Below are 12,018 nucleotides of genomic sequence, written 5' to 3' on the forward strand. Positions count from 1 at the left end.
TGAGCATGGAATATCTTTCCATTTGTTTGAATCATCTTCAGTTTCTTTCATCAGGGTTTTATACTTTTCACAGTATAGGTCTTTTACCTTTTTGGTTAAGCATATTCTAGGTATCATATTATTTTTTATGCTATTGGTGGGATACTTAATTTTTCTTTCTGCTACTTCATTATTAGGGTTTAGAAATTTCTGTATATTGATTTTTGTATCTTGTGACCTTACTGAATTCACTTATTAATTCTGGCAACTTTTTGGAAGAGTCTTTAGGGTGACATATGTAATATGTCATCTGCAAGTAGTGAGAGTTTTATTTCTTCCTTACCAATTTAGATGCCTTTTATTCCTTTGTCTTGTCTCATTGCTATGGCTAGAACTTCCAGTTCTCTGTTGAATGAAAGTAATGAGAGTGGACATCCTTGTCTTGTTCCTAACCTTAGGGGAAAAGCTCTCAGGTTTTCACCATTGAGTATATTAGCTGTGGGTTTTTCATATATGGCTTTTATTATGTTGAGGTGTGTTTCCTCTAAACCAATTTTGTTGAGGGTTTTTATCATGACTGGATGTTGTCTCTGTCAAATGCTTTTTCTGCATCTATTGAAATGGTCTATGGTTTTTATCCTTTCTCTTGATGATGTGATTTACCACATTGATTTGTGAATATTGAACCACCCTTGCATACTGGGAGTAAACTCCACTTGAACGTGGTGAATGATTTTTTTAATGTGTTGTTGGATTTGGGTTGCTAATATTTTGCATCTGTGTTCATGAGAGATACCAGCCTGTAGTTCCTTTTTATTTATTTATTTTTTTTTAGTGTTTTTATCTAGTTTTAGTATCAGGGTAATGCAGGCCTTATAGAACGAATATGGAAGATTTTCTTTTTCCTTTTCTAGGTTTTGGATTGCCTGAGAAGAATACATATTCTACTCTTCATTAAATATTTGCTAAAATTCATCTGTAAAACCATCTGATTCAATTTCATTGTTGGCAATTGGTCTGTCCACTTTTTATTTCTTACTGATTCAGTTTTGGGGAGTTATATATTTCTAGGAATTTATCCATTTCTTCTAGGTTGTCCAGTTTGTTGGCATATAATTATTTGGTAGTAGTCTTTTATAATCCTTTGTATTTCTTGGTGGTGTTATTTCTCCTCTTTCATTTCTTTTCCAAATGTTTATTTATATTGAGAGAGAGTGTGCAAGCAAGGGAGGGACAGAGAGAGGGAGAGAGAGAATCCCAAGCAGGCTCCTTGCTATCAGCACAGAGAGCCTGACAGGGGGCTCAATCTTACAAACTGATATCATGACCCAAGCCAAAATCAAAATCAAGAGTCAGACACTCAACCAACTGAACCACCTAGGTGCCTCTCTCCTCTTTTATTTCTGATTTTGAGTCTCTCCTCCTCTCTCTCTCTTTAATGGTCTGGCTAAAGTTTTATCAATTTTACTGACCTTTTGAAAGAACCAGATTCTGATTTTATTGATCTTGTTTTTTCTTTGTTGTTGTTGTTGTTAATTCTATTTTGCTTATTTCTGCTCTCATCTTTATTATTTCCCTCCTGCTTTTGGTTTTATTTGTTCTTCTAGCTTCTTTAGATGTAAGGTTAGGTTGTTTGAGATTTTTCTTGCTTCTTGGGGCAGGCCTGTATTGCTATAAACTTCCCTCTTAAAACCACTTTTGCTATATCTCAAAGATGTTGGACTGTTGTATTTTGTTTTCATTTTGTCTCTGTATTTTTTTATTTCCTCTTTGATTTCTTGGTTGACCCATTCATTGCTTAGTGGCATGTTATTTAACCTCCATGTTATCTGTGTTTTCCCCAGAATTTTTCTTGTGGTTGATTTTTAGGTTCATAGTGTTGTGGTTGGAAAAGATGCATGATATGACTTTGATCTTTTTGAGTTTGTTGAGACTTGTTTTGTCTAGAATAGGTGATCTATTCTAGAGTATGTTCCATATGCATTTGAAAAGAATGTGTATTCTGCTGTTTTAGGATGGAAAATTCTGAATGTATATGTTAGATCCATCTGGTCCAATGTGTCATTCAAAGCCACTATGTCCCTGTTGATTTTCTGTTTGGATGATGTATCCATTGATGTAAGTGGGGTGTTAACCTCCCTTACTATTAATGTTTTATTTTCAATTACTTCCTTTATGTTTATTATTAGCTGCTTTATCTATTTGGTTAGTCCAATGTTTGGTGCATAAATATTTACAATTGTTAGATCTTCTTGTTGGATTATTTCACTTATGTCCTTCTTTGTGTCTTCTTATAGTCTTTGTTTTAAAGTCTAATTTTGTCTGATATAAGAATTGCTACATTGGCTTTTTTCTTCTCTTCCATTGGCATCATAAATGCTTTTCCCATCCCTTCACTTTCAATCTACATATGCCTTAAGTCTGAAATAAGCCTCCGTAGACAGCATATAAATCTTGTTTTTTATCCATTCTATCACCCTATGTCTTCTGATTGGAGCATTTAGTGCATGTACATTCAAAGTTAAGTTTTGATTGGTATGTACTTATTGCCATCTTGTTACTTGTTTTATGGTTGTTTTTATAGCTCTCTGCGTCTTTCTTCTCTTGGTCTATTTTCTCACAGTGTGCTGGCTTTCTTTTGTGATACATTTGGATCCCTTTTTATTTTTTGCATTATTACTGGTTTTTAATTTGTGGCTACCATTAGGTTCATATAAACATCTTATGCATATAGCAGCCTATATTAAGTTGACAGTCACCTAAGTTTGAACCCATTCAAACATATCAAATATACAATGTCATAGCCTTCTATTTTATATCTTTTATTTTGCGAATCTTTTAACTGATTTTTATAGATAAAATTTTACTGCTTTTATGCTTTCTACTTCCTACCTATGGTCTTTCCTTTCTACCCAAAGAGTCCCCCTTAACATTTCTTGTAGGACTGGATTAGTGGTCATTAATTCCTTAAACTTTTGTTAGTCTGGGAATCTCTATCCCTCCTATTCTGAATGATAGCCTTGCTGGATAGAGAATTCTTGACTGCATTTTTTTTCTTTCAACATTTTGAATACATCATGCCACTCCCTTCTGACCTTAAAAATCAACTGATAGGGTTATGAGCTTTCCCATGTAAGAGAGAGAGAGAGAGCACGAGTGAGAGAGCAAGTGAGTGAGAGAGAGCACTCACAGACACCTATACAAGTGAGTGGGGGAGGGGCAGAGAGAGACAGAAAGAATCACAAGCAGGGTCTGCACCATCAGTGTAGAGCCTGGCATGGAGCTCAAATTTGTGAAACAGGAGATCATGACCTGAGCCAAAATCAATGGTCAGATGTTTAATCTACTAAGCCACCCAGGCGCCCCTCAAAGAGATGGGTTTTTTTAATAAAACTAGCAAAAGATGAAAATGGGTCTATGACCCTTCTCCCAATTTCTCGCTGTGTCCATATTTAGTTTTAACCCGAAAGTAAAGGGTTTGGGCCAGAGATTAACATCTGTTTCAGATTGACCCCTCTCTGAGCAGCCATTTTCTCACAAGAACACGGAATCATCTAATCCAAAGCCAAGACAAGATCTACTGGTGGCAACGGAGAGGTTCTGGGGCTTTCTAATAACCCTCAGCAGCAAAATTTTTCTTTGGAGGATCGACTTCAAGGGGAACATAGTCCTAGAAGTCTGAACCCCTTTTTCAGACTACAATCTCCCTTTCTTTCTAGAAAGTAATCTTTACCTTTGGGAACCCCTAGTGAGGCTTTAATACATCAATCCTACTGTGCTCCCTAATCATCTAACCTGTTTTACATCCTTTGTACATCTTGGACTGATTAGTAATACTGAAGATATTCTCACTTGGGGGTGCCTGAGTGGCTCAGTTGGTTAAGCATCAACTCTGGCTCACATCTGATCTCACCGTTCATGAGTTCAAGCCCCGTATCAGGGCTCTCTGCTATCAGCACTGAGCCCCCTTTGGATCCTCCATCCCCCTCTCTCTTTGCCTCTCCCCTGCTCTCTCTCCTCTCTCAAAAGTGAACATTAATGAAAAACAAGATATTCTTATTTGTATCCTTGATTCCTCCACTTTTTGTCCTTTTGTCTTACCAAGAACCTGACCATCTATAGCAGAGAAGCAAACTAAGAACCACAAGAACTGAGCCCATCTTCTCTGAGATCCTTTTGGCCACCAAGCAGTCCTAACTATGGGAGCATATTCCAAATATTTTCCGCTCCTCAAGACCAGGACCTGATCCCAGTCCCCTCACTTTTAGGAAATGGACGATCCATGTGAGCCTCTACCAGGTTTCCTCACAAGTCTTGCCAGGATTTGATTGTGACCAAGCTTACAGTTCCTCTTCCCCATTTCGGACTCCATGTTTTTGTTCATGCTGTTTTCTCTCCCGAGGAAGCCATTTCCCTATCCTCTGGTCACATTCCTTCTCCCGTGAAGGCTACACTAGCTACTTTACAAGTTTAGTGGCACATGAGGAGGTTTGTTAAATATCTGACTTAAATTGAGGCTTTCCCCTTTTTGCTTATACGTATCTACAAATGACTCTTGAATAAGAGAATATTTACTGAATACTAGAAGATATTTAAATATGAGGTATTTACTAGAGACCAACTAAGGAGTTCTTAACTCCGTGGCCCACACTCCCCTTTTGACCCAAGACCCAGAAAAGTTTCTCACCGTCCACTAGATGGCACTGCTTGCTCGGCAGTGACTCTTCACAGACACTATCCTACTGCAGCAAAATAGGCAAATCTTGGAAGAGGCTCTCCTTTTTAAAACCATGCCCTTTGCTCCCACAGAGGTCTCTGATTCAGCTATGCTGGGATTCTGACAATATAGTAATGATCACTTTTGATCTTTATTTTCATAGCCTACTGGTCTAGAATGATACAGTAAGAGCTACTAATATTACAGTTTGTAAAAGCCTGGACTCTTCATGTATATTTTGAACATCCTATGGCCAACTGCCTCACACTAGCATTCTTCACCTTCTAAAACAACACTTTAATCACAACCCTGCACGAATGAAAAGGGACAGCACAGGAAATGGACATAGGCTTTTAACAATGGAGTGTAAGGACCGACAACCTTCAGCACAGGGTCCCCAACTTGTCCTTGGGAAGCAGAGTGCAGTGCGTACCTGCAGCAGCAGTGTGTCCAGCATGGACGGCGAGCACCTGAAGGGGAATGGGAGCATGCCACTCAGTGGCCACAGCAGAACAACTGAGCCCCACGTGGCCCCATAACAAGAGCACAGACTGTCAAACTGCTTTACTGTCAAACCACTTTACTCTTGGCTCTGTCCCCAAGATGGTAAAAAACTTCACATCGGTCATGACCTTCTGAGCCTTGATTTGTTTCATGATGAGGTAATGGGTCTTGAGGGCTTTAAATATTATGACGTCCATAATATATCAAAAGAAATAGTACCTACAAAGCGTTAAAAGCACAAAGATAATGTACTTAACATTTTGAGTGGTTTTAGAGACCCTATATTTTGATTATTTCAATAAACTTACTAAAACATGAGGATAGACAATGGCTTTGAAGGAACGATCTTGAAAACTTCTTCTTGCTCTCTTTTCTCTTACACACGGTTTGCAGGAAGTAGAGGTTACCTGTGATTACGCCATGGCAGACAGCTAAGACTCACCACATACCACTTCATTTCTGAAAGAAATGTTTATCATTCTGTAAAAGCAGAACCTGAGAACCTGGGCCTTTCAGCTAGCCATCTGGGTTCAACAGTGACAGGCCACCAACTGAGTAAGTTAGGACAAGCGCCCGTAAGCTTCCCGTACAAGCATAATGCATTGCCATTTGATGGAAACAAGCTATTGCTAAATCCCACACAGTGCCTTCAGCTGAACAGAAGACGCAAAACACCCGAAAGCCCCAGAGGAGATGGCGTGTGTTTTTATTTACTTACCTACTCTGTGGAAGACACCACTAGGAAGCCACAGAGGCACCAAGTCATAGTGGTCAGAAGACAGTCTGTTAAGATTCAAACACAAAACTTAACCAGATTGAACAAGAATTAACTAGTGTAGGAGCTTCAGAACAACAGTGAAGGAGAAGTCCACTAAGCGTGCACTTTCTGGAGATGCTCAGAATGGGGTTCTGGTAAACACGGGCCACACTGCTGGCTGAGAGAGTGGAGGGAGCAAGGGAGAAGCTGTTGGTGGAAGTGGAGGTCTTAGGAAGGGTTCCTGCCAAAATACAACCAAGCTCATTTTATTTCTCTCTAGAGAGCACAAGCAGGGGAGGGGCAGGGAGAGATGGGGGCAGAGAGAATCCCCAGCAAGCTCTGCACTGGTAGTGGGGCTCGAACTCACACTAACCACAAGATCATGACCTGAACTGAAATTAAGAGTCAGATGTTTAACTGATTGAGCCACCCAGGTGCCCTACCAAGCTCATTTTTCGGAGACAAATAGCAAGGCTCGTAAGTTTATCCAGGGCACAAACTTTTAAACCTGAAGTTTTATAAGGAATGTTAGGCCAAGATTTCTGAGTCTGGGATATTCCAACACTGAGATGGACACAATTGACATAACATTCTATTTATTATTTTGAGAGGACACAAGTGAGCAAGGGGCGGGGGAGAGGGTAGAATCCCATGAGACAAAGAGAGAGGGGGAGAGGTGGGGCTCACCCAATGTGGGGCTCTAACCCATGGTTTGTGGGATCATGACCTGAGCCAAAATCAGATACTTAACCAACTAAGCCACCCCGGCCCTCCCAAACTGACATTAACTTTTAACAGAGAATAGGAAGAGGTCTTATTCATAAGAAGCTAGTTTATCTTTGGTTTCATCTGCATCAAGAGGAGACCTGACCAAATGTGGCCCTGGCACAGTCACGGTCACCTCGCCTCATCTTATTTCTGCTAGTTTCATCACCCAGTGAGCCTGATCCCACCCCTCAACCCAGCTGTCCCTGACCCAGTCTCTGAGGCAGTGGGGCGTGTGTCCATTTCTGTCCCTCCCACAATCCCATACAATAAGCCAAATCTATGCTTTAAATACACCCCATGGCCTGTACCCAAATGTTTCACTCTACCCGCCCCCCACTCCTGGCGCATGGGTGGTAGCACACCCGCGTGACGCTCCCCAACCAGCGGGCACTGGCTGGTGGCAGGGGCCCAGGGGACAGCCACCTGTGGCCGAGCACACCTTTAAACCTCAAGACCTTCCTTATGCTCTTTCACTTCAGTCATCGGGGAAAACAGACTACCACAACGCATACCAGAGTAATTCGTCATTGGCTCAATCTCTTCATCTTCAGGATTTACAAGAGAAACCACACAAAATGTGCTTTTAAACTATCAACACGTTCAACAAAGGTATGAAACACAATTACTTTATTCATTTCTTACAATCAAATACTGCCAACTACCATTACTTCCACTCATGCATCAGTAAAGGATATTTCCTTAGTATTTTCAAATGATACATTTAAACAATAAACAAAAAAGTTAGAACTTAAAATGCACCCTGATTAATTATGTAAACCGGTTAATTAAAAAAAAAGCATAACAATTTGGTTCCTTTCTTCATAAAATGGAAATTTAAATATTTCTCCTGATAGTCTTGAGGTTCTCATTATGTCATGAGTAGTGCAAAGTGTGGCACACAGTTTCATCTAGAGAGGTGTGTCTCACACACCTTATTCAACAAACGAAATGTGCATAACAAAATGCATACAGTCAATGCATGATAGAAAGCATGTTTCAAATACAAGGTGGGCCCCTCAGGCCACCATATTATTTAGGTTTTTGCATTATCATTTATGGCATTATAGATTAATTAGACATAACATACTTTTATACATTTTAACCCTGAAGATAAGAAAAATAACTGTTGCTTGAAAAAATTATTCCAGGTAGCCATTTGGTTTGTATCAGGAGAAAGTCAACCTCCGAGAGTCTAGTGTCCGCCAAGTCTGGAATCGTTAGCTCGAGTCAATCGGACATGACGTACTTCACAGTGACTGTTTTCCAAGCCCCAGCGACACTTCTCCCACAGTGCGCCAGGTGACGAAGCATCTCTGGAATCATCCTTGCATGTGGTTTTCCCTTTTTTTTTCCCCCTGGATTAACTGTATTATTCTATTATTTTGTCCTTTCTTCTCAGTTCCTTTATGGCCTTTCATTTTAATTATTCATAAATCCTTTCAGAATATCCTCAGAGAGCTCCATAAGGGGAAGTTCTGGAGATGGAAAGTCCAAGGGAGGAAGGTTGGGTATGGGGATATCCTTGGCTTTGCCGGTATTTGCTGCAAACTTCTGCCAGGTTGGAGAGGCTCTGGCAGTTTCTGAATGTGGTGGCAAGCTCCACAGCTCTGACTTTTCTACAAAATCGGCATCTACATCCAGCTCCTTTTCTACTGGGCCTTTTAGAAGTCTGGCCTTTTCAGCCTTTAGTTGTTTGTTTTCCTTCCGTAACCTTTCATTCTCAGCCACAAGGAATTCCACGTGTTTCTTCAAGTCTGCGATCTTGGTCGCCTGCTCCTCTATGATTGTCTTGTCGTCCTTGGGGGCTTTGCTTCCAATGCAGGGCTCTGCCGGCTCCCTCTTCTGCTGAAGTAAAAACAGTAGCGTGTCTGGATCCCTGTCAAAGACCCCCTGGACTTCAGGCACATGCTTCTCCATGGAAGGGCTGTGTTTCTCAGAGAGAAGGGGACCCTGGCCCTCCGCACCCTCGGAAGCGGGTTTGTGCAGGGCCTGAAGCTGGGCAGCCGCATCCTTATCTGTTCTCTGCTGGGCTTTCAGTCTCTCCTCCCGCTTGGCCCTTTTCCACCTCTCCTGGATGAGGAGGAGCTGTTTCATGTGGCTGTCCCTTTGCAATTCCAGTGAGAGATGAGCCTATCATACAGAAGGAAAGGTGTCATTTAACATTTAAGTCTCTCTAGTAATATCCAACGAATATAATCCCGAGATCCTCCTTTCTAAATAACTTCTAGCACTTAAAATTTACATACTATGTTTGCAATTCAACAGAATGTCTGTTTTTCAAGACAACTGGGTCTCAGCTGGGCCAGAGGCCCCCCCGACCCCCAACAGCCTCGGCCAACACAATAAGAGGGTGCAGGCAGGCCATACAGGGGACTAGGGAGGTCTGCCCTTCTGAGCCCCTGACATCTCCCCCCCGTGAGACCACGCCTTCAAGACCAAGATGTGGCTGAACTCCGTAATACATGAGGAGAATCAGCCAAAGTAGGAAGATAAATACATTCTAAATGAAAGAACAAAAGACAAATCCTTAGAAAAACAACTAAATGAAACAAAGATAAGCAATCTTCCCCATAAACAGTTCAAAGTAAATAAAGATGATCACCAAACTTGGGAGAAGAATGGATGAGTGTAAAACTTCAACAAAGAGACAAAAAAATCTCCATAATATAAGAAAGTTATCAATCAGAGCAGAATACAGTAAAAGAAATGAAAAATACATTTTATGGAATAAACAGAGTAGATGATACAGAAGAACAGATCAGCAATCTCTAAGAGTAGTAGAAATCACCCAAAGTAAACATCAAAAGAAAAAAATTGGGGGATGAGGACAGTTTCCTAAGGGATCTCTACTAGGAAAATATCAAGCATAGTAAGAAAACTCAGATTAAGGAATAACACCTGAAAACTTCCCTAACATGGGGAAGAAAACACACATCAGGTCCAGAAATTAAAAAGAGCCCCAAACAAAATTAACCCAAAGAGACCCATAGCAAGACACATTATAATTGTCACAAATTAAATATAAAGAGAATCTTAAAAGGAGCAAGAGAAAAACAACTAGTTATATATGTATACGGGGATCCCCACAAGATTAACAGCTGGGTTTGTTTTATTTTTTTGGAGACAGCAAGATTCTATTTTGAGAAAATGAATTTTGGTATTCTCTTTCCTAATCTTTGTAACAACATCTAATTTTTAGGGTTGTTTTATGAACATCATTTTTTTAAAATTTATTTTCACAGAAGAGAGAGAGAGATTACGAGTGGGGCAGGTGCAGAAGAAACAAGGAGAGAGAGAATCCCAAGCAGGCAACGCACTGTCAGCGCAGAGCTGTGACTCATGCACCCCTGAGATCATGACCTGAGTCAAAATTAAGAGCTGGACATTTAACCAACAGAGCCACCCAGGTGCCCCATGAATATCATTTCTGTAGAGATCTTTGCACTCTGGTTCAGATGAAACTTATACAACCTCAAGTATAAAATAACATTTTGGGTTTTGTTATTAATTATATAAGGCAATAATTTTATCTTCACCATCAAAATGATCATGTTCTGTCAATAGCAGTGTAAAATCTGCTATCTGATCAACAAAAACATGAAGCCACCATACGAACTGGGTTTAAGTGAAAAGAGTTAGCAACATGGGAAACAGTTTGACAACTTCAGGAACAAAAACACTTTTCCAACATACATGAGTTCCATAAAAAGACCTCTGTGAAGTGTACAAATGCTAGAAGAAAATATAACAAGTGGCGGGCCTGGGTGGCTTAGTCAGTCTGACCTTTCCAAAGTTCAAGCCCTGCATTGGGCTCTGTGCTGACAGCTCAGAGCCTGGAGCCTGCTTCAGATTCTCTGTCTCCCTCTCTCTCTGCCCTCCCCCACTCGCACGGTCTCTCTCAAAAATAAACATTTACAAGAAAGAAAGAAAAAAAATATAGCAAGTACCACACACTAGTAAAGAACTGAAGGTAGCTGCTGTTCTTTGGTACTGAGCCAAGTGCAGCAGCTGGAAACAGAGAGATCACTGACAGGTTCTCACAATCTCACATTTAATTCTTCGCTTTCCTGGGCAGCAGCACAGCCTGGAGAAGTGTCACTGAAGGAGACAGAAAACCACTGCAGGAGCTGACCACAAATCATGTAGTACACATTTTAGGGAACTGCAAAAATCCTGTATGAAAGTGTGTTTCTCTGACCACCACAATGAAGAAGATAATGCAAAAGTATAGTAATTTTTTCCTAAGGTCTCGTTAGGCCTCTTAACAACACGACCGTGCTACACACTAACAATACTATAGTCATAACAAATACCAACTATGTCAATTACAGAATCTGGAAGGAAATGGAGAACGCGGTCTATTTTCCAGGTCCAACCTCTGTTTTGGGCCAATTAAGGTCTTGGTCACTGACCTTGTCCTTCTTAAATGCCTGAAAGACTGTTAGGTTTAATGCCTCTGGCTGGTGTAGGTCTTTGTGCAAAGCACGTCTCTGTGCTCCTGGGCTCAGGGCTTCTGGTGACCCAGCGCCAGGGGTAGGAGCTCCTGGGAGGGAGAAGAGGGAAAGGGGTGGCTCTCTCCCACCCCTCCCACAGCAAGCAGGGTAGGAGCCGCGGCCCCTGAGCAGGCTGCCCATGACCCCAGTGCCACTCTGACCAGGTGCTGGTGCTGGGGGGCTCGGCTGGCGTACATGAAGCTCACCGCACTCCTTGATTAGAAGACCCAAGATACTAAAGATGCCAATCCTCCCCAAGTTCATACACAGGCTTAATGCAATTCCAGCCACATCACAGCAAGATGCCAGTTACAGAAGGGGAGAAGGCTAGGCCTCTGGTGATAGTGTTACAGGAGATGAATCCTCTGCCAACTATCATTGCTTTAAAAAAAATTTTTTTTAACGTTTATTTACTATTGAGAGAGAGAGACAGAAGATGATCATGGGAGGGGCAGAGGGGGAGACACAGAATCCGAAGTAGGCCCCAGGCTCTGAGCTGTCTGCACAGAGCCCGATGTGGGGATTGAACTCACAAACTGTGAGATTATGACCTGAGCCAAAGTCAGACACTCAACCAACAGAGCCACCTAGGCACCCCAATTTTAAGTAAAAAGTCTGCAGGCCAAGAGAGGCACGAAATTTTCAAAGTGCTGAGAGGGAAAAACCTACAGCCAAACACACCCAGCAAGATTACCATTCAGAATTTAAGGAGATAAAAGAGTTTCCCAAAGAGTTCATCACCACTAAACCAGCTTTACAAGAAGCATTAAAGGGAATTCTTTAAGCAGAAAATAAAAGGC

The 12,018-nt window shown here is 41.3% G+C and overlaps 1 protein-coding gene across 3 annotated transcripts in view; it reads right to left on the reverse strand.

Moving 5' to 3' along the window:
* Positions 1-8,080: 8,080 nt before the first annotated feature.
* Positions 8,081-12,018, reverse strand: part of NRBF2 (nuclear receptor binding factor 2) — a 37,889-nt gene continuing 33,951 nt past the window's right edge. For all 3 annotated transcript variants that reach the window (XM_077778645.1, XM_077778644.1, XM_077778646.1), the window contains one exon: positions 8,081-8,855. In XM_077778645.1, coding sequence (XP_077634771.1) covers positions 8,145-8,855 — 711 coding nt within the window. In that variant the 3' untranslated portion in view covers positions 8,081-8,144. The remainder of the gene's footprint in view (positions 8,856-12,018) is intronic.

This window comes from Crocuta crocuta, unplaced genomic scaffold (genome assembly GCF_008692635.1).
Source record: "Crocuta crocuta isolate KB4526 unplaced genomic scaffold, BGI_CrCroc_1.0 scaffold167, whole genome shotgun sequence".
Classification (NCBI taxonomy): Eukaryota; Metazoa; Chordata; class Mammalia; order Carnivora; family Hyaenidae; genus Crocuta; species Crocuta crocuta.